At 31.4% G+C, this 22,982-nt stretch overlaps 2 protein-coding genes across 19 annotated transcripts in view; one reads left to right on the top strand and one right to left on the bottom strand.

The window, feature by feature from the left end:
- Positions 1 to 22,982, top strand: part of LOC105227966 (supervillin) — a 454,663-nt gene that overhangs the window by 317,714 nt on the left and 113,967 nt on the right. For 17 of the 18 annotated variants that reach the window (XM_049458894.1, XM_049458881.1, XM_049458883.1 and 14 more), the window contains one exon: positions 3,069 to 3,525. In XM_049458894.1, the coding sequence (XP_049314851.1) occupies positions 3,069 to 3,525 (457 nt within the window). Of the gene's footprint in view, positions 1 to 3,068; positions 3,526 to 8,841; positions 8,864 to 22,982 lie in introns of those variants that run through there. The other variant, XM_049458899.1, reaches the window with a different exon arrangement.
- LOC105227964 (uncharacterized) lies at positions 5,812 to 7,301 on the bottom strand. The gene is made up of 2 exons (XM_011207535.4): positions 6,906 to 7,301; positions 5,812 to 6,827 (listed from the first exon to the last, which is right to left on the bottom strand). Exons 1-2 carry the CDS (start codon positions 7,032 to 7,034, stop codon positions 5,952 to 5,954), a joined length of 1,005 nt encoding a protein of 334 aa, XP_011205837.2. The 5' UTR covers positions 7,035 to 7,301; the 3' UTR covers positions 5,812 to 5,951.

Genomic DNA, 22,982 nt, shown 5'->3' on the forward strand with positions numbered 1-22,982 from the left:
AAAACAAAATATTGAAAATTGCTAAGTGTTATTAAGGCGTCTTAGGTAGCAGCATTGATATACTAAATGTACCGCAATTAAAATTTTGTGTAATTATTAATAATTAATAGTGGCTTAAAGTGCCGTTAAATGTTAAATTCACGTAATAACTTTTTTTTTGATATTTATAAAGTTTGTATTACGAGAATTGAGTATTTAAGAGTTCAATGTTAATACCGTTTATTCATTATTTGCTGTTAGATTTTTTTGTTCCAAAAATATATATTTTTAAAATTTTTCAAAAGTTTTTTTTTAATTTTTCAAAAATATTTTTTTCCAATTTTTTTCCAAAACTAATTTTTTCTCGATTTTTCTTTTAAATTTTTTCAAAAAATATATGTATATTTAAAAAAAAATTCAAACTTTTTCTAAAATTATTTTTATCAAACTTTTTCAAAAAATTATTTTTTTCAAATTTTTTCAAAAAAGTATTTTATTTTTTTTCAAACTTTTTCAAAAAATTATTTTTTTTCAAATTTTTTCAAAACTTTGTTCAAAATATTTTTTTTGCTGCATTAGTCGGAATATTATCACATTCTAATTTTTTTATTCAATAACGATTTTTTGTAATTAAATTTTGTATTACGCCATTTGAGTATTTGAAAGATCAATGTGAATACCGTTTATTCATTATTTGCTGTTAGATTTTTTTTTCAAAAAATATGTATTGTTTTAGTTTTTTCAAAAATAAATTATTTCAATTTTTCTTTTAAAGTTTTTCAAACTTTTTCTAACTTTTTCTAAAATATTTTCTTCAAACTAAAAACTAAACTAAAATTATTATTTTAATCTTTTTCTAAAAATTATTTGTCTCTAATTTTTTCAAAAATAATTTTCTTTCAAGATTTTTGAAAAATATTTTTTTTCAAAACTTATAAAAGTTAATTTTTTCAAAAATAATTTTTTCAAGAATTTTCAAAGACAATTATTTTCTCAAAATTTTTCAAAAATAATTTTTTTTCAAAATTTTTCAAAAATATTTTTTTTTTCAAATTTTTTCAAAAACAATTTTTGTTAAAAAAATTTCAAAATTTTTCAAAAATATTTTTTTTTTCAAAATTTTTCAAAAAAAACTTTCTTTTTCTAAAACTTTGTGCAAAATAATTTTTTTGCTGCATTAGTTGGTCTCCAAAGAGGTCGATGTGGCCAGTATATATATTTTTTTTTGTATTTGAAATGCTTTTTATGCCACAGTGTTTACTTTGTTTACAGATTTTTTTTTATAATTTTCTAAAAATAATTTTTAATAAATTTAATAATTTTTTAAAATTTTTCATTTTTTCTATAATTTTTTGTAGCTGCCGCTTGTTATTCGCATTCATTTATGTAGCTATTTGTATGTACTTTATAAAATTACCGTTAGAACAATTGTAAAAAATAAAAATAAAAAATTGTAAACTTCTAATAATACAAACATAACGCAAAATCAAACAAAACAAAAAACAAACAAAAATAAAATCCAATTCATAACTGTAAAAAGTTGTAAAGCAATTATTTAGCAACCGTTATTAATTATTGTGTTGCAGTGTTGTTGTTAACACACACTAATAGTTTTAACTACTCAATTATGTATTTAAAATAAAAATAAAAAAAAACTAACTAAGCTTATACATATACAAATGCATTTACACGCTTATTACAAAACTTTTTTTTTTTTGTTTAAATATTATTATTATTTTTATTTTTAATTTTGTGTTGCTCTCTGTATCGCTATTGCTTAATATGTAAATGTGAAATTAATTAAAAATAAATATAAAAAATATACATAAACTACCACATACCTAAATATACTTATACGCATACATGTACCGTTAAAATAAAATTTAATAAAAATAACCTAAAAATAAATATATTAACACTTTGTGTCACTTGTGAGTGCGAAATAAATATTATTACATTTATACTTAAAATATACCGTTATAACAGCTTACAGTTATTATTGTTAAAATATTTACTTAATACAATTTACAAAGTTGCTGTTTTTAGGTTATGTGCATTTTTTCTTCTTTTTTTTGTTTAACTTTATTATATAAATAATCTGCATTATTGTTGTAGCGAGAAGCTGCTGTATATTTGATGTGCATATTAAACGATTTACGATTATGTATACATATACATACATATACATATACCAACACTGATGTGTGTGATGTTAGAGCAAAATAAATAATGAGAAATGTCAGTTGAAAATATTAAACCAACGTGTTTTTTGTTGCTTATTAAAGGAAGTTTGTGTGTGCGCGTGTTTTTAGTCAAAAATTACAAAAAAAAATCTTATATAAAATACATAAAAAATTTTAATAAAAATTAACAAAAAAAAGTTTTACTTTAAAATACAACATAACAAAGAAAATGTTAAAATAATTAAAAAACAATTTATTTAACAATTATTATAAAAAAATTACAAATCAAGTTATGTCATTTAATAGTAATTTTTTATTTATGTTCACTTTCTTTTTGTAATTTTTCTCATGATTATTTTTATATTTTTTTTATATTTTTTTAAACTTAATTTTTTTATTTATTTTTTATTTTTTATATTTTGCATTTTTTATTTTTATTAATTTTTTTTATTTAATTTAATTTTATTTACATTATTCTTTTTTTCGTTTTTTTTTTTTCTTCCTTGCACGCATATTCGCACTGTAAGTGCAAAAAGTGAGCTCTTAATTTAATTATAGCATGGAAACAACATAAATGTTAAGGCATTTTATAGCAATAATAATTTTATGTCAATGTGAAAGCGATGAATGCTGGTAACACTGTTATTTTCTACTCCAGAAAAAAATATTAATCGTGGGTATTAAATTTCTTTTATTTAACTATGTTTTGTTCCAATTTTTTACTTATATTTCCTCTTTTCTTTTCCTTTTTTATGTAAATAACAGCGCATGTGTTCTATTAATTGCGATACGCCAACAAATTAAGCATATCCACTGCAACACATACAACAAAAAATCATTTTAAAATTTAGCGCCAAAATCAAATAAATTAAAACTAATTGTTTTTTATTGCTTTCTTCCACACAGCTGCCGCTCATTTGCCACCAACCAAATCGGCCTTCGAACCACCAAAAGGCATACTCAAATCCAAATCCATCGGTGTCGGCTTTATGCCCATGGACTTGAGTTCCGAATTGAAAAATCGGCTGAAAAGCTCCACACATGCCTCCGTCTCCAATCTGCGCAAATCGGCAACGACACACAACGCCAATCGCGTGCAGGATGCGCAAGCCAGCGGTGCCGCAGCAACAATTGCCGCAACCGCAGCGCCCGGTGGCGCGCCACAACACGATGACACTGTGAGTCTCGTGCGTAATCTCTCGAATTTGGGTCGTCCACCGACGGCGACGAGTGGTGGTGGTGGCGGGTTACGTGGTGCCGACACAATCGCTTCCACCTCGGAAGGTGAAAGTTCGGGCGGTCGTGAAGTTTCAGAAATAATTAAAAATAGCGCCGTTGCACGCCGACGAAAACTGAATGATGGGTGAGTGTGAAACGAAATAAATGCTACTAACGCGCCGTTGTTCGACTGGAACTATCAAACATACATACAACCAGGCCAATGTAATCCTGAGCACCCACTAATCGCACGTCAGTTCGCTGAAATCCGTTGCTCGTTCGTTTTGCAAGCATTTCATGTAACTAAACTAGCTGAGCTAGTGTCTAATTATACTAATTTAGAAACTTTAAAGCATAAGTATTAACTTGTCGACTTGCATACAGTTATATAACTATGTATGTTTGTATATGTATAAGTGAAAATAATTTTCTAGTTGTAGGATTTAATTTGCTAAAACTCTCGATATGTGTACATATATGTATTTGTTAAGTTGTTTATGTCTGTATGTGTGTGCGTTAAGCTCTAATACTTTAGTAATTATGATATGTACGTTGAACTAATGTAAATATTAATAAATATATGTATGTGTATAAATATGTGGCATTTTTGTACGACTCCAAAAACAAATTAACCATATTTTTATAATCACTTTACGAATTGATATTGTGCAACTAACGCTAGTTTTAATAACAAAAAAAAAATAAATGTATGTAATTTGCTGCTAAATAAATAAATTTGTATTTCTCATGCCAAATAAAGCATAAAAATTTATATAAAAAATAATAATTTTACTAATACAATTGCTAGAACGCAAACTAATATTATGTAAACTCGTATTTTGCCAGAAATAAATTTTTGTACTAATTCAACATTTGCTAATTAACATTGATCTATATGTGTTTATAATTATGTGCACTTGTATGTATACATAAGCATGCAATATTTATTATGCATTAGCCGCAAAGGCTCATATTTAACAAAAAATTACACAACAGTTGACAAAGACTTAAATTTGTTTAATATTTAAAATTAATTTTTTTTTTTAATTTTTCAAATTAAAATTTTTTTTTTAAATTTAAAATTAAATTTTTTTTTAATTTTTCAAATTAAAAATTTTTTTTTAATTATTCAAATTAAATTTTAAAAATTTTAATTTTTTTAAATATTTTTTTTTTTTAATTTTTTAAAATATTTTTTTTTTTTAATTTTTTTTTATTTTTTTTAATATTTTTTTATTATTTTTAATATTTTTTTTTTGATTTTTTTAATATTTTTTTGTTTTAATTTTTAATATTTTTTTCAAATAAAATTTATTTTATTTTTTTTTTATATTTTCAATATTTAAGGACTGCCCTAATAATTCTTTAAAAATCCTGCCTTTTTCTGCAAATTTCTTGGGACATACATTTATAAACTTTAAGCTTAATTAAGTAATTATGTACGTATATTACACATGTGGCGCTTTTTAAGAAAATACTTTTTGAATTCCCTTTCAACATATAACTATGTCCAATTTCCACACAAATATACACAACACAGGCCAGTCAGCTTTAGAAATATCACCTCGCAACTGATCGCAGATCCTTAATTTGTATATATCCTTCCATACATACACACACATATGTATGTATGTATGCAAACTCATATTGCATATTGAATAGATCCCATTATCGTAAACTCTATCAAAAAATATCGACACTTTACACCCATCAACAGCAAAGTAGTTAGATGCGATAGTTGAAAATTTTTGAAAACGCCACTAACAGCAACAAAAAACAATTGATAGCACATACACATTTGAACAGTTCTAAAGTTAAAAAAAAAATCAACTAATCTAAATGTATATATAATTTTTTGTTTTGTTTTTTGCAATCGAAACAGCTACCTAGCTCAAGTGAAACCATCAAGCAAATTTTGGCCGTATCAGTTTAAGCCACAACCACCACCTCAACACGAACAAACTTGAGTAACGCTTAAAACCTACAACCAAAGCCTGAAATGACAATGTATAACTGTCCTTTGAGAAACGTATTTAGCAAATAAGTTTTCAAAAAAAAACACGCTTACACAGTTTACAAATATAAGTATAAACGATATGGTTTTACGACATAAACTAATTGTTATAACGAATGCTTACATACACTACATACATACATATGTACATAGAAAATGTAAAATTTAAGTTAATTATGAATTTGTTTATTCTGTTATGCGTTACGCAGCTATTGTTTGAACATACAGAAATGCTGTTTCCCCACGACTTTTCAATTACGTAAAGAAAACGTAATAATACTCATGTATTAATAAAAGTTAACCTTTTTCGGAACAAGTTTACAAAATTGTGTTTTTATTCCGCTTACATGTGAAATTGAATAATTTACTGTTGCAGCGTTGCTTGAAATTTACGCTACTACAAATAATTACAGTTACTTTTAATCATTACATATTTTAATTTTTATTTTTTTATTGCCATGGCATTACATTTTCCACAAAAAATTTTCGTATAAAATAATCATTAAAACTTTAACATTTTATATCAAAAATATAACTATATTAGATACTTTAACAAGTTACTTGGCAGTCGGTGATTGCGTTGACGTCATTGATACATGTGTGTTGAACTCATAGTATGGCGGTGTGCATTCACCATTAAAAACGTCCTCTGAATTAACGGTTATGGTATCCTCCAGTTGCATAGACTCCGTATTAACATTAATAAAGTCATCTAACCTAGGCATACCATTAACACTAATTTCTTGCACCATTTCAACATATTCCCGACCAGCAAGCTCCTCCGTATTTTGCGTGCTAGGTAGTGAAATGGGTTGTTGCACTTGACTTTCTGGCAAAAGATTTGTGGTAAAATCGGCTGCATTCAAATGTGTAGTTTGACTGAGCGGTGGTATAGGCACAATATCTGAAGGTGTCTGCTGCAGTGGGGTGCCATGCAACTCCGACATTGCAGCGTCGATATCTAAAATAGGTGATGCTGCAGCATTGTCAGCATATGTATCCGTTTGTATATCAATTTCTATTTTTTGATATGCGATCACGTTGTTATTTTCAGTGTTTTGCGTATCGCAGATTATTTGCTGTGCTTCTTCAGATTGCACATCTTGCAACTCTTGCTGCTGTCTGTCGTATTCCCAAACTTCTAGACGCATCAAATTTTCTTTTTTTCTTTCGCACCATTCCCGCTCGCGTTGTTTGCGTATTTCATCATCACTATAGAGGCATACATTTTTGTGTCGAGTTACTGCTTTTACTAAAAGTTTTTGAGTTTTCTCTTTCGTCCAACGTTGTATGCGCCCTTGGCGCGTGAATTGATTCACAAAATCTTGCACAGGATTCCAACGCTGCATTAAAACGCGACATGGTAAACGTTGACACAATTCTTTCAGCTTTTCTTCATCAATTTCACGTTGCAGGTCTTCTCGTGTGGGTATCTGTGGAAGTTTCGTAAATTTTTAGTAATAATATCACTCAAAATATCATTTTTTAATAGACTTGCGACCAATACTCACGAAATCTTCGACGAACAATTTATACAAATCCGGATTTTTCATTCGTTCTTCTTCAGTTATGCCATATTCGGCGTATACTTTTTCAGCTGTAAGATCTTCCAATCGGAAGAGCATATTATTTGGATCCATTTTAATATATAAGATTACGAAAAACCGCGCATTTACAAAAAAAAAAAAATAAACAAATATAACAAATGCCTTTACTCGAAGGAATATCAACAAATAAATATCATTTTTAGTTTGTCGTTACAAATTGGTTGCTAAAACGAGATAGCCGCTGACTGCTTTGACGTCTATGAATAGGATTGACAGCAAACGTGGGTATTGCCATATTTTGTAAATCCGAGAAAAGTTAATGCGCACGCGCACGAAAAATTTTCCTCTTCCCAGGTTTTGTGTTTACAATAAATAAATGTAGTGAATACTAAAAATTGCTAAGTTTTAAATACACATTATAATTACGTATGTGTGCAATCACTCTGTGCAAAATTCAAATTTTACTAGCCTCTCCCTCTTTCTTGTGTGCTTGTGGAACGCATTGGATTCCAATCGGACCCATGCAACACTGTGTGTGAAAACAACTCGACGCTAAATGTCGACACACAGCAATATACAATAACTGATTGGATGCAAGGAAAACGAAAACAAAGCTCCAATATTCAAAACAAACGCGCCGAAATCTCGATTGACATTTGAAAACAAAGAGCTGAGTGCGCCAACGTAAATTTACTCTTTATAGTATACGTATGTATATACATCTATAAAGTTTATACTATACACAAAACTAAACCTTCGTCTTCCGTACGCCGGTGCTTTACATTTGTTGATTCGTTGCACCAGACGAAGGTGCAAGCCGGTAGGTACGAAGAACGCTAACACAGAGAGCAGCCAATTGGTGGTAGCTATTGGAGCTCCAAACAAACAGCTGTGGAATGGGGCATTGAAGTGAGTTGTCGGCAGCAAGAGTACGTTGAGGTAGCGCTACGCACAAATATATCCATGTTTATGTACGTTTGATTGTAAATACCAAATGAAAACAAACGACGTCTGGTTTGGCTGCGTCCGTACTTGAAGAGGCATACTGGCAGCAGTTGAGGCGAACATTTTGAATTCCCTTTTGTGCTATGACGAGTCAAGTTAAAGCGTTTGCTGGAGAAGGTGGTGTGTTCGCGAGTACGCGTATTTGTTTTTCGAATTATTAAATATCGGCGCGTAGCTTGCAATATATGTAAACTAATTTGCCTAAATGTGTAAAATTTATTTGTGAAAAGTGATATTTAATTTTAAAGCATTTTATACATAGAATTTTATCTAATACCCGTTAATATCGTAAATAGTACGTAAAGGGCGGAGAATCCAGCCGGCTGTGGAGCTATAATTTTGGATATCTAACACATATGTGTGTACATTAATTTCGCGATTCGCATCGCTGACCAAAACAAGGGTCGTCGTTGCTTGGTGCGGTGCGGGCAAAAATACAGCTGGCGGCACATATTGTATTGCCGAACAGAGTTCCGTCGTTTTATGACCATAAAAGTGCAAAACAAAAATTTAGTGATTAAAAAAGTAGAGCAAATTTTTTATATTTTTCAATTTTTATAAAACGTACATACTAAATGGTGGCTCAGTACAATCGTGTTTGAAATAAATTGGAACTGTAAATTGATTTGCTGCAATAAAAATGGTTTTAAATAATTAGAACGTACAATTGTTTTAAAAAGATTGTGTCCACAACTTATACAAGTGCATATCAACAATTGAGAAGCGTATATAGCACTGTAATAATTAAAATCAATCGAAAATGCAGCGTAAAAATATGTAAAACGCTTTATTACTCGGCGCTGAATACTTGTGTGTAGCTTCTATGCACTTGCAAACTTGGTTTTAAAGCTGCACCGCCCTTGTAAATAAATAAATTTGTATGTACATCAACCATCAGCGTTATCACAAGTTTTAAGGTTAGTAACAAACTTTTACTTAAAATGTAGTTTTTTTGAAAATATTTTATCGTCGCTGTTTTTTAATACTTTCTTTGTGTAGCTTGAGACAAATTGTAAACTAAAATACTGTCGTGAAACTTTTTCGAAAAGGTCCAGTTTATGTAGTTTTGGTTTTAACTTTTGGGCAGTTATGAAAAATGATCGGTTATTCTCCCAAAAACCCTAGAATACATGGATTCCCTGCGAAAAATTTTTGTTGTTATTCTTTACTTTCTGTTCTGCCATATGCTCATATTTTTGCATGGGACTCAATTTAAATGAGCGTTTTTTAAAAACCGTGTATGCATAATATTTTCAACTTGATCGCTATATCTGTCAACCAGTCAGTAATTTATTTGTTTTTTATGTGTTAAGTGAAAAATGACGATTAACAGCTCTTTCTTCAATTGTATATGATGGGAATTCTTTGTTTCTAAACATTAAACCTGAAACTTGGTTTTTTAATGACAATTCAGATTTTGAAAAAAGTGAAATGTGCAAGAATCAAACTGGAAATGTGACACTTTAAGCAAAATATGTGCATATTTATGCATGTGTTTACACTTTCGATGCTAAATTTAATTTTGAAGCTCTAACGTTCTTATTTTAAATCAATTTATGCAGCACATGCACTCCCTAACTGGTTTGGTTTTTGGCTTTACCATTTCCCCTCTTTTTTTTATTTAAATTCTATAAACAATTTCGCGCGTTCTGTATAAAAATTGTTAAGAAATTAAAACTACTAAACTAAACAATTATTTAATTATTTAATTCAATTACATAATTGCCGTTATAACATATTACTTTCGCGTTTTACTCGCCCACCCACTCACACCTCCAAAGTTTACTGGCTTGTAACGCATAAAATATTCACGGATAAAATACAAATTACCCATTTCAACTCCACAACAAATGGAGTTCCCCATAGGATTTAGTTTAGAGCATTGTAAAATGCATAATTTTATTTAAATTGATCATTTTGCCCTGTTAATTGGCTTTCATTTTTGTGGAAGGCATAAAATATGCTTGAATTTGCATATTTTATAATGAAAGATGGTTTGTTTACTTTTCTTTTCTTATTTCTCATTTACTTGCGCTTTCTTGACGTTGCCGCAGCTGATGATAGGTCGGTCACCATGAAATTGTTGGAAATAATGTATGCATAATAAAAATTGAAGATTTATGAAGAGAAACTTGACCGAAACTAAAAGTGAGCTTAAGCACATACATATGTACATATGTAAATATTTGTGAATGGCTGTAAAATGTTTAGTTAAAGCACTAATGTATCACTCATTTCTTCTTCATTGAGGCACTCGGAACTTTTGGGTTAAAATCTTTTGATCTCAGCCGGCAAATTGAATGAATTTAAAGCTTAGCAGAGCTACTCTAAAGTGCTAATGAGCTATAATGTCTATATAGAGTTTAAAAGAAGAATTGATAATATAATAATAAGGCGATTTGTGTGTCAACATATTGTACTACTATGATTGAATTAGAGCGTCTTGTGTTATTTATATTGAAGTTTTGTAATGTAAATTAAAAAACTACTGGTTTTTTGTTAGATATATAAATAGTTATATTTATATATATTATGAATAGACATAGTCGTGGCTTCTAGTTAAGTTTACTTACAATAGCTTTGCATCGAAACCTTTGTTCTTCCAAAGAAAAGTGAAAAATTCTATATTTTCTTCAAAACTTGTTTATTTTCTTATTCCTCTGCTTCAATTTGAAGTCAAATGTGCTTTGACCTAAAAAGGCTTGTCTGTAAACTTAAAAATAACAACTAAATATTAACACATAAACATTTAAGCCAGCATATGTCTGGTTAACATTGCATTATAAACAAACAGCTGTAAAATGCGCCAGCCTTAAGCCAAATAAAGATCGAAATCGATAAGTCACTATAACAGAATATTTGTATTTATAAACAAAGAAGCAAATGTGACTGTTTTTATACTAAGTAAAGTTGCAGCTACGCTTTGATGCTCGTTGGATATTGAAAACGTGACTTCATTGAGTAATTAAAAACCACTCGTCGCCTTATATGTATGTGTGTCTGTAATAAATTTATATGTATTTCGAAAAACGTACAATCTCATTTACTACCGATATATGTATGTATGTATGTATGTATAAGTATATAAAATCATCTTAAAGCCACACAGATATTCAGGATGCTTAGCACATCACTAAACAAAATAGAAGTAAATTAAAGCATATGGCAAAACAAAATGCATCTATCGTTAGTCTAAATAAAAGTAGAAAAACGTTAAATTTAACTGCAGCGGAGCTCTATACCATGCAGAGGTGTATTTTTATGGCATAAATAGGTATAAAATGATATATATCTTGCTTTTAATCAGTCAATTTGTATGGCAGCTATATGCTATAGTGATCCGATCTGAAAATTTTGTACGCGGTTTGTAGCGTTGAATTGAACAATAATATATGACAAAGTTGCGTGAAGATATCTTTACAAATAAAAAAGTTTTCCATACATAAACGTGATTCGGATCGTGCAGTTTGTATGACAGCTCGATGATATAGTAGTCCGATTTGAACTATATTTTGGAATATTGTAGCCTTGCCTTCGACAATGATGTATGCCGAATTTCGTGAAGATATTTTGCCAAATAAAAAAGTTTTCCTTAGAAGATCGTCCATCGGATCGTTTAATTTGTATGGGAGCTATAGGCTATAGTGATCCGATATCAGCAATTCCGACAAATAAGCAGTTTCTTGGAAAGAACAAAACGTTTGTACAATTACAGATCGATATCTCTTTACTTTCATAGGTCTGCGAGGCTTCAGTTTGGTTGTTACAAACTTCGTGGCAAACTTAATGCCATAAATTCTGTAGAGGGTATAGAAAGCGAAGCAAAACAAAAGCATTAAAAATAAACACTTTTTGAGGTAAGTGAGTTTGTTGTAAATTGAGCTGACTAATAGCTTAATGTGCTACTTGCAAACTTACGTACAAGTAAGCTGCTATTAATGTATGTATGTATGTATGTATGTATGTATGTACATGCAGTTCTATTATGTGGAACGTGAGATGATTTATTTACGGAAACACTCCGCCACACAAAGCTATTAAATGCACAAAGCTAATGCAACGGTTCTCTAAATACATACAAACATAGATATTTGTGTCTGTGTGTGAGTGTGTGTGTGTGTAGATTGGCAGCCTATTCAACAATTGCATTCTTTATGCAGTCGTGTAATATTTTTTCTACACTCGCAATTAGTCTTGTAAGTCTGCTAAAAAGCCAAAGAGATAAACCGTCTGTTTTGCCTAGAAGCCATTTACAAAGTGGGCTTACTAACACCCACAACTCGAAAACAATTATTCAATTTTCGTTGAAGTATTCCAGCTTTAAAGAGATTGTTTACAATAGGTAAAAGCACGTACATACATATGTACATACATATGTATAAAGTATATGTTTATATGTATAATGGCCGGCGCGTAGTGAGATATAGCGGAAACGTCGCCTTTGCTACTTAAGCGCAAGTAGTCAGCAGCCCGCCAGACAATGACCCTTTCCAAATCAAAAGCATCTACCTACTTATCTACGCTACCTTCCTGCCAGACACCGAATGCTTTTGTGCAGGCGCAGTGCACATACATATGTGTATATACACACACTTACAAAAGAAGTCATTTGGCGATAAGCAGCAGCGCGCAGCTAGATGAAGAGGTTAATCACCCGCAGCATCAATTGCTGAGCCATTCATTCATTCTAAGAAGCGGGTGGTCATTAATCAATACATATATACTATAATATATACATATGTGTACATACATATGTATGTATATCAATAATTTTTACTGTATTTTACCTAATTTTTTTCATTTTCTTATTGTTTTCTCGGCAAGTAAATGCATTCAGTATCAGGTTTTGATGCTTTCTCACTGCAATATTAGCCGTGGATATCTAATTATAGCATAAACTTAAAAGTGGAGAATGTTACTATTTTTGCAGCATACCTTAAGGCGGTGTAACGGCCTTGACAAAATGCGCCGTTGAAGTGGTAACCTGCTGGAATTTCGTTTAATACAAAGCTTCAGTCGTATTTTTGTTGAAGATTTTATCGACCATATTTCGTAAGAAACCGTTAGAAAACTTAAAAATTTCGATTCAAAAATGAACATCAAAAACTATCGCTTGATCACCAATCGTCCTGTCAATGTAGAAATTCCCATTATTCTTTTGCCTAGAATCAGCCTAGAAGCCCATTGGAAATTCCGCTATTTACTTAACATTAAACCATACACAGCAGCCGCCTTTCCTCCGTTCGCTATCTTTGTCTGCTACTCTCTTATCAAAAATAATATGTGAGAAAACTTTCTTCCTCCAAAAAAAAAAAAAAAAATAATACCCACAAACAATTGTGCAGGCATCATAAAATATATTAGGGCAGGGTTCTCAGGATAGTCGGGTCTAAGTAACTGCAGCGGACTCGGATTTTTATGCGGCCAAGGACAGTCAACCCAGCCTCGAAATTACTTCAAGAATTATTTCTACCCCTACAACAACAACGGTCGCAAACGGCTGTTTGTTATCAGGTATAGCTTAGTCGATTGGTTACTCTCTAATTGTTGCCGAATCGAAGACACCTAATAAATTTTAATCGAATCCAATTAAATTCAATGTAAAAAAGTTCGTGGCTGTCTCATAAAAAATGTAATAACCGCTTATGCTAGCTAGGTTTAATTATGCCAGTTTATACCAGATGTATGTTCGTTTCTTCACTTTGCAAAGTTTGGGTTATTGAAGGCCGCTTTAGTTAAAATTTCTAATTCACAAACATTTGAATATAAGCGTTTGATTATGCCAGTCTCTATACCAGTTTATATCAGTTGTGTGTTCGTTTCTTCACTTTGCAAAGTTTGGGTTATTGAAGGCCGCTTTAGTTAAAATTAGCAATACAGCACAGTGTATGCGAATAATCTAATCAAAGCATAAATTTGGTGAGCCGAGTCGTTTTAGCCATGTTCGTCTGTTTATCTGTATACCCGGGAACTAGTCCTGCAGTTTTTGAGATATCAATCTGAAATTTTGCACACGTTCATTTCTCTCCAAGAAGCTGTTTATTTGTCGAAACCGTCGATATCGGATCACTATAGCATATAGCTGTCATATAAAATGAACGATCGAAATGAAGTTCTTGTATGGACGACTTTTTTATTTGTTGATATATCTCTTCGAAATTCGACGTGGATTATTATCCGAGGTAATGGTATAATTTCTGAAAAAATTATTCAGATCCGACCACTATAACATATAGCTGCCATACAAACTGATCGGTTAAAATCAAGTCTTTGTATGAAAAACTTTTTTATTTGAGAAGTTGTCTTCACGAAATTCGACGTGGATTATTTTCCAAAGCAATACTACAATCTCCGAATAAATTGTTTCGATCGGACCACTATAGCATATAGCTGCCATATAAATAGACCAATCAAAATCGAGATAAATATCTTTTTATACCCTTTTACAATATAAGAAATGCGTCGATGAAGGGTATTGTTATAGCTGCGATATACTAAAAGGTTGTATACATTCTGATCGAGTTTTCTCATATGGCATATCCAATATGTATGTATTTACAACTATAAAGTATGCCTGTCTGTATTTTTGATCAAGTAGGCGTTTGCTCGCCATGCAATCTCTATCCATGTCCAAGTTGTTTGACAAGCATACCAACTCATTAATCTAATTTTCTCCGATAAAAGCAGGTTTAATACTTCGTAATAATTAACAACAACAACCAAGTGAATTGACAAAGTATCAAATGTACCAAAAATATCACAGTTATCGAATTATACTTTTTATAACTTGAAATTGACAACAAAAAAAGTTATCGAACTAACTTGCTCTGCAAGCGCCAATTAATATAATACCTTTTCGCATTTCGTTAATGATCATTATGTACATGTACATATATGATTACGTTGTTGAAGGCAGCACGCAGAGCTTCACGCAATCGATCACGTCATTGACGGTTTCTAATTACTTTCCTGCTGGCTGTCTTTTTAGTAGTTTGTTTTGGTTATATTTTGTTTTTGTTTTCTTTTGCTTCTTTACACCGTTATGGTAATGCTGTAAAAGTGGAAGAAAGTAAATGAAAACAAAACAAAACGAAAATAATGAAAAAAACGTAATTATTCAAATAAAAATTTATTCACGTTTTCGGGGCCATCTTAATTGGCAGTACACACTTGTTGTTGTTTTACGCATTTAATGTTGTAAAAGTAGCTGTTAAATGGCATTCGTTGCATAATATGGTTTTATGGGTCTCCGAGTCGCGTCATACCCAGCTTTCTAAGTATGTTTGTAGTACATTGTGCGTTGTTATGACTGTCTGGGACGGACTAAGAGAATATTTAGGACGTTTTATGTCATATTTCTTACCTGAATGCACCCACGCGCCGATTAACGGTTCTCAGTGGATTACTGTGCTGTGCACGTGCGTGTTTTTAATCAATAATATTCAGGTATACCACTAGGAATTATTTTTCAAAAAATAACAGCTTTTTCGGTGCGGAAAATTTCGCCGAAACGGTTAGTCCGATGGACCGACGCAGCCTTTGTATTTCTCAGTAATGATCGACGTACTTAGATTTCTGAAATTGCCAATCAGCTGTCATTGCAATGACGTCACAATAGCGTAAGCTGTCAAAAAATGGATACTATATGGATCTTCTTACTTTTCAGTTAACTTAAGTGTATTTTTTTTAATCAAAAATTTTAATTATATCTCAGAATGTATCAGTAACAGTTATGATATCATTTTGTATTAATAAATTAAATATTATTTTCTAACTCTCATTTCCTAGTAACCCTTAAGTTCCCTCAAGTTAAGCGTGTTCAATGATATTTAAACTTTTTACAGCTAAAATTCTATTTTGCGCTTCACGACCATTTTTAAATGTCGTCAGCAATAAAAATAGATAGTTTAACTGCATTTTAATATACCTACTTTCTATATTCGTCGCTAGAAGTGTAGCGAAGGCGCTAAGACTAAATTGTATGTGCATGCCCGTGTGTGTATATTTATAGTGAGAACATAGAAACCGTAACATATCCGCCTAGGCACATGGGTATGGCCGCAGTTGCCAAGGCAATACAATACCTTGCGTGTTAACCTTCTACCATCACTTCGTATCGAAGGTTGTCTACGCTTAAGCTTAAGCTGCGTGGCGCTGCCGCAAAAAATTTTCATTATGTTTACAGCCTTGGAAAGAAAATGTGCGAAATAAAAATAGTTACTAGCAATGACAGAACTAAATTACTGTTACTCTGAAAATGATAATAAAAATACTAAGGATGACTTTAATTATGTACTTTTATATAAAAAATCAATTAATAAAATATCCCTTCTATGTAAAAGTACGTACTGAACTCAAGCCTATAATCTTACTCAAAGTTCTTGTATGAATATCATATAATAATAGTTTATATCCATTTGAAAATTCCAAAAAATGTTTTTTTTTTTATCTCGAATATATTGGATGCACATATACATATATGAAAATATTCTTCGAAAAGTCGAGTCGGCAAGAAGTCTCGAAGGGCATTTTTAAAAATTTTTTTATCATAGATTAACGTTATTTCGAGAAAAACACGCTTACAGTTCTGTTTAAAGGTTTGGTTAAAGTTTTGGTTAAAGTTTTAGTTAAAGTTTTGGTTAATGTTTTAGTTAAAGTTTTGGTTAAAGTTTGGGTTAAACGCATTTTTCCGGAAGCATTGTTTTCAGAGTAGGTGAGGTAAATTTTCTCCGAAACGATTAGGCTAATCGACTTGAAATTTTCGGACTACCTTCCGAGATATATTTGTTCTATTGATATTTGGTAATAGTTGAGACATTTTTGATAATAATTTCGAATTTTCCAATTACTCAAAAGTGGAAAATTTTCAAAAAATTTGTTTTTATAGAAATTTTCACTAGATTTTATGATCATAACCCTTATTCATTAAAATAATAAAAATTTGTTTTTAGTATTGCATTTGAGACAATTTTAAGCAGAAAAATCTTCAAAGCCACAAAACTTTGTTCCCAAGTGTATAGGAGATCTGCTAAGGAATTAAAGAAATCCAAATTTATAAAAATTAATTGTCGATTATTAAAGTACATTAATTTCTATAAATGTGTAATTTAATTTTTTTTTGATAAATTTGCCTTTCAAAAAAAAAATCACGTTTTCCTGACTCGGAAGTGTATATGACCCCTTAAAATTCAGTTGCTACCAGATCATTATATTTGATCGAGAAAATCATAAAATGTGACTCTGACAGTACTTCTCATAGTGTTGATTGCATGCCAGCAATAACTATAAATTCTTATGGAGATGGTCTCAATTACGTGTTAATATCTTCCGTTCGTTCCCTATTTTGACAAGTCAAGAAAATTTTAGGTTACATTTAAGTATTTGGAATAGCTATCATGTCGATAAGTACGTCTTCTTCTACTTCTTTATTAGCGTAGACACCGCTTACGTTCATTAAAAATTAATGCCTTTATTTTCGTTTGGACCTTTCTTTGGTTTTTTATAATGTTTTAGCAGAAAGTTAATAGTATTTTATAAAAACTATTTCCTTCAATCAAAATAAATAACAAAAGTTCATCAAAATAGTAGCTGCAAAAGGAAAAATAAAACTAATAATCATAATTGCTGTTATTAAATATATTGCATACTAAAAAATCCAGGAGATAATAGCGAAAATTGAGAAATCGAGAGATAGACTCAAGCAACTGGTATTCAACAAATAATGACATTATGACCAATTTAATGATAGTCGTTAGACGTTTGGCGAAGCATAGGAAAAGAGCTAAAAAAATAGTCGCACTCCCTCTTAAACAAAAAAAAAATAAATAAAAAATGAAATATTAATAATAATGAATGAAATGATAAAGCAAATAAAATAAAAAAAAATAAAAAAATAAATAAAAATAATAATAAAAATTAAAATAAAAAAAATAATAAAAATTAAAATAAAAAAAAAAAATAATAATGAAGGAAATAAAATAAAAAAATAATAAAAATTGAAAAAAAAAAAAAATGAATAATAATTAAGGAAATGAAATAAAACTAAAAATTAAAATAAAAATGAAAACAAAAAAGTTAATATCAAAAATATATGAATGAGTTACCTGTTAACTACCTAAAAAATTACCCCAAATAAAAAATAATAATTTTTTCCTCAATCAGTGGCTGCCAAAGTCAGACCACTTGAATGACAGCCAATCAAATATCAAACTTATTGGCAAAAGTATTTTCAGTAAAAATAAATTACAGAGTAAATCTTGATTTTTGATATCCGTAAGTTGCTTGGCTATAATCGCCTAACCGGCGTCTACGCCAATAGAGTAGAAAAGAAGCTGCTTTCATGCTTTACAGCGCAAAAATAAAGCAGTGAAAGTGTGTAATGCCGCATTTTTTTATATTTTCAAATTAATACGGAGGCTAGTGGACAAGGATAAAAACAATGTGTCTATAAAATATTTACAGTGTTACCTAATTGTTTGCTACCGCATTAATTGCATTACCCATTATTTCTTCGTGGTGAGATGAAAGGAATGGCTTAAGAGGTTACATAGGTTTTCTTGCGTAAAAATCAGAATTTTTTCAACAATTTTTTTCTCATATAAAAAATGAAACATTTTATTAGAATATTTTATAGTTACAAACATACACTATTAACATAAAAAATTCTGAACTTTTGGAAAATAATACATATTTTAAACTCGGCCATTGTGACTCCATTTTCGGTGACCTCTCGGAAAAACATGCGCTTGCGTTGGAGTATAGCACCTTACATGATCATCTAAATTAAAAAAAATACGTGTTTCAGTAAAAATTTTAACTTAGAACTTGGACGAACGAAAAAAAAAACTGAAAATTAGATTTTTGACAGATATTTTTACCAAAGAATTAAAATTTCAGTGAAAATTTCGCGACATTGTTTTTTCAAATAGTTGTAATCGAATCCTTTGTCCAAGTCTTTAAGAAGTGTAGCTCAAAGTCCTGTGTAAAATTTCATGAATATCGGTTGAGTAGACATCTTGCCAACCGACTTCAAAAACACAGTTTCGAGAAAAACGTTTTAAAGACGGAGCACTTAGCCTAGCTAGCCTCGAGCGCACAAGTTCTCAAGACTGTATCTCCGAAACTATTACTCGGATCAACTTGAAAATTTAGGACAATATTCTAGAGGTGTTGTAGAATTTAATAAGACAATAAAAAAAATCGATTTTTTGAAACCCGTAAACCCGGTTAAATGGGTAATATTAATGAAAAGCATAGCAACCTTAACCCTTTCAGCCCCAAAGGACTTTTTAAACGATGTCAAACATTGCTTATAAGAAACTTCGGGGCTGAAAGGGTTAATTACCTTATTTGAGATCTTGCCATAAACCCTGCTTGAAGATCGCTCACACGATCCCTTCGTCTTGCAGAGCTACAAGCCAACGTTGAGTATCTACTTCGCTCGACCGAAATCTTACCTCCTCGAGTTATTATTATCAATATTATTTTTAATTTGGCCCTTCAACGTGCAGCTAACACTTTCCCACTACAGAAAATAGACCTAATCGCCACTTAAATGCCTGATAGCATCGAAACAACTCGGCATGCTACACAAGTTTCACGCTTTTGAAATAATTAGCTCGGTGGTCTATCGCCATAACTTTGATAATAAATGTCTAAACACAAAACAGACACAGAAATGCATATTCTACGATCTGCTGGAGTTGCCCAGTAGGAAAATTTTGAGCTAATGTGCTACTAAAAAATATGACAGATTATAGTGTAATATGTTACAGTGACTGTAGAAGGTAACTATGCCACATAAAGGGCATATTGCCACATAAAATTATGAAAATTTGTTTTTAAAGAGGCATGCATATATAAGGGTTATCCTACGATCTTTTAATGACTATTTTATCGAATATTATAAAAAAGAAAATTTAAAAATATTTTTAAACCTTTTTTTCGAATGTGTGTTTTCCCATTTATCTTTCTGATCTCACAAGTACAAAATCATGGGAAATCATTATTTTTTCGCATATGTTTATATTCTGCATTAAATTTATTTCCTCCAGGGTCCATTGCATCTATTTCACGAAAGTGTTAATCGCGTCGCGCCAACGGATCATGCTGCACGATCGACATGCCGCCATATCCCCTGCACATGTCGATACTTACCGCCTGAACGGCGAGTGCATAACAATCAAACTTAATGGCACATGCAGCTTTTGTTTTTGGGCAATCAACATTCGGCGCTGGCATACATTACTGCAACCGTTTTGTGGCCTGTGGAAGCACCCATCGGGCGCACGATCGTTGGTTCTTCACTGCGGTGCTTAAGTGCTTTGCTTTTGTTTCAGCTTCTTATCGGTCTGCGGCGATCGTTGTGCCTGATCAGCGATTACACAATGTAATGTTCGTTCGTTTTGTTGTTGTTTCGGTTTTTGTTTCTGTTTTGGTTTTCCTGAAGTACATGAGTACACTAAACATTAATTTAGATTTCATGGTACATTCCGAGCAGCTTCTGGAGAGCACTTAATGTTGATAAAATAAAATGGAGTGGAAAATGTAAACATTTGAGCGAAGACGAAGTGATCGTTTCATTTCTGTGGCTGTGTGTGTCAATTGCAGTGGCGAAAGTGTTATTTTTCGTATACTCGTTGGATTTTATATCGTATGGATTTTTATTAACCATATTTTTGGTTTTTTTTTGGCTGTATTTTGTTATAAATATATGTTTTAGCTTGCAATTCAGACAGGCTAATTTCAAATAAGCCGCTTTCCTCTAAGCCTAAGTTGGCTATTTGACAATGATTGCATGTGAGCAGCTGTTGGAAAAGTCAGTCAATGAGTCGAAAGAGACTCTGCTACAGCAGCTTATTTAAATTGTAAAAGTGGAAGCTTAATTCCAATCAAGCGCTGTAAATTGATATTCTGAAAGTTATACTATGAACAAGGATCGGCTGGGATTTTTTTGGTCATGTACTCTTTTGCTACAGTAGCCTCCAGTTTATTACAATATACTTGTAAAGCTTTGGTGTAGTCGAAGTTAACGCTTCTTCTTGTTTTTACCAACGAATACTGGAAGGTTTTTTTCCTGGGAGAATTAAAATCCGAGCCCGAGCCCGTTCCAGCTTGAATCATTTAATCGTCGGATACCAATGCCAACTTATTCTTTTATGGGATTTGTTTAGTTGACATGAATATTGTCCGCTTTATAGTTGAGGTTCCGAATTCAATCCGTTGAAATTTAATAGATGAAAAATAAATAAGGACCTCTGGAGCCCTGACTCTTGACTGATACAACTTTTGTGTCGCTTTGCTTTAGACACATTTAGCTTTGACAGAAAAGTTCGATGTATGTTCGTTCACATCGTGGCGAAGCAAAGCAAAGCGAAACAAAATATTGGACAACCCTTAGCTATTTACGCTTCGCCAAGCAGCAGTCCCAATATCTATTAAGTTGTAGATTGTAGCAATGCCTTGGATAATAACTCATATGATATTTCGTCAAATAATAAGTTTTCCATACAAAGACATAATTCTGATTCTTCAGTTGTCATACAAACTCGATGATATAGTAGCCCGATTTGAACTACGAGGTACGACAATTAAGTAATGAGACTGATTCCATAAAAACCGTATATTTAAAAATTATTCTACAACTCTGCCATCCCCTTCAAAGTAGTCCCCTTGGGCAGCCGGAAAAAGAGAATGGGAATTTGAAGGTCACAGGTTTACCACAAGCGCGGCAATAAAATCAGTCTCATTACTTAATTGTCAAACCTCGTATCCTTTGCTTTCCTCGCTTCATTGTCAAAGTATGAATTGTTAAGGTAAGTGTGGGGAGTTGTATAATGTTCGACCATAAAAGTTCCACTTAGGAGGTTTGTAAAAATTTTATTATTCTGTCATCAATTGAAATATCTATTTTTCCAGCTAGTATATATATTTCTATATTTGTTTGGTTTACATACATAAGTGCAATACTTTATTTTCTAACTTTTTTTCTTCATATTTTCTCTTTCATATTTTTTCTATAAATTGAGTTCGCTTCGCCGGATGCTCACTCTGTTTTTTTTTGCCGTTTGCATAAAGAAAACTTCCTTTTAACAAGTTTTGACATTCCGAAGCATTGCTCTGCAGCTGTCACTGTCAATTTCATGTTTCCATTTCAATTTCTTGCGGAAAAGTCCAAGCTTCCTGTGCGGTCCAACTAGTTTGCCTTTCCATTAAAATATGTGACAATCGTTCAAAAGTCCACATATTATATACATACATACACACATATGTATAAATGTATGTAGGTACATTTATATATAGCAACATGTTTACTGTTCATTACTTGCAATTTCCTGTGACACATATCATTTTCAACTTCAGGCCAACATTTCAATGAAATATTTTATATTTTATTCCACATTCATATCCTGCCTACCGCACCAATTTTTATACAGTTATGCAGTATGATATCACTATTGTCCTATTTATCATTTTCTAGCTATTTTGCGAGATTTTTTTTATACTCACGTTGCTGTACTCTAACATCACATAGAATTTGCAGACACTGTGGCTCTCCAGTTACAGCCAACATCTCTTGTAATTTCAACTGTCAGTCAGCCAAACAATGTCCGCTCTGAAGTCTTGTTGTTGTCGCTTCATAACCATAACTTACAATTACATATTAATATCAGATAAGATGGCATGCTCTGATGATTCACCGAGATCTGACTAACGAAAACCATAATCACACAATAAAAAATGTCTGCTTCTTGCGCTTCTTTGGGTTTCCCTTTAATTCTGCCGGTCGCATTTACATATCTTTTATTGTATAGTATTTTCGTGTGTGTTTTATTGTCTTTCTTTGTCTGCCCATATCATTGTAGTTCGTTATCTGCATCTACATGGTCATCAAAATCTCTCCATTCTTCGCCAGCGTTTTCTTCATAATGAAATATGAGACATCAGTTTGTCATAAAAATAAGATTTTGATTATTTTTTATTTGACGAAATGTGAAATATATGCGTATTATGGTTCTCAGGGTGTGAGTGGATAAT

This window comes from Bactrocera dorsalis, chromosome 5 (genome assembly GCF_023373825.1).
Source record: "Bactrocera dorsalis isolate Fly_Bdor chromosome 5, ASM2337382v1, whole genome shotgun sequence".
In the NCBI taxonomy this organism is placed as follows: domain Eukaryota; kingdom Metazoa; phylum Arthropoda; class Insecta; order Diptera; family Tephritidae; genus Bactrocera; species Bactrocera dorsalis.

Bases quoted from the DNA above. Each gene is read 5' to 3' on its own strand.
- LOC105227964 (XM_011207535.4), bottom strand. From the start codon at position 7,034: ATGGATCCAAATAATATGCTCTTCCGATTGGAAGATCTTACAGCTGAA. The intron at 6,828-6,905 runs GTGAGTATTGGT...AAACTTCCACAG, and splicing joins AATTGTTCGTCGAAGATTTC to ATACCCACACGAGAAGACCT.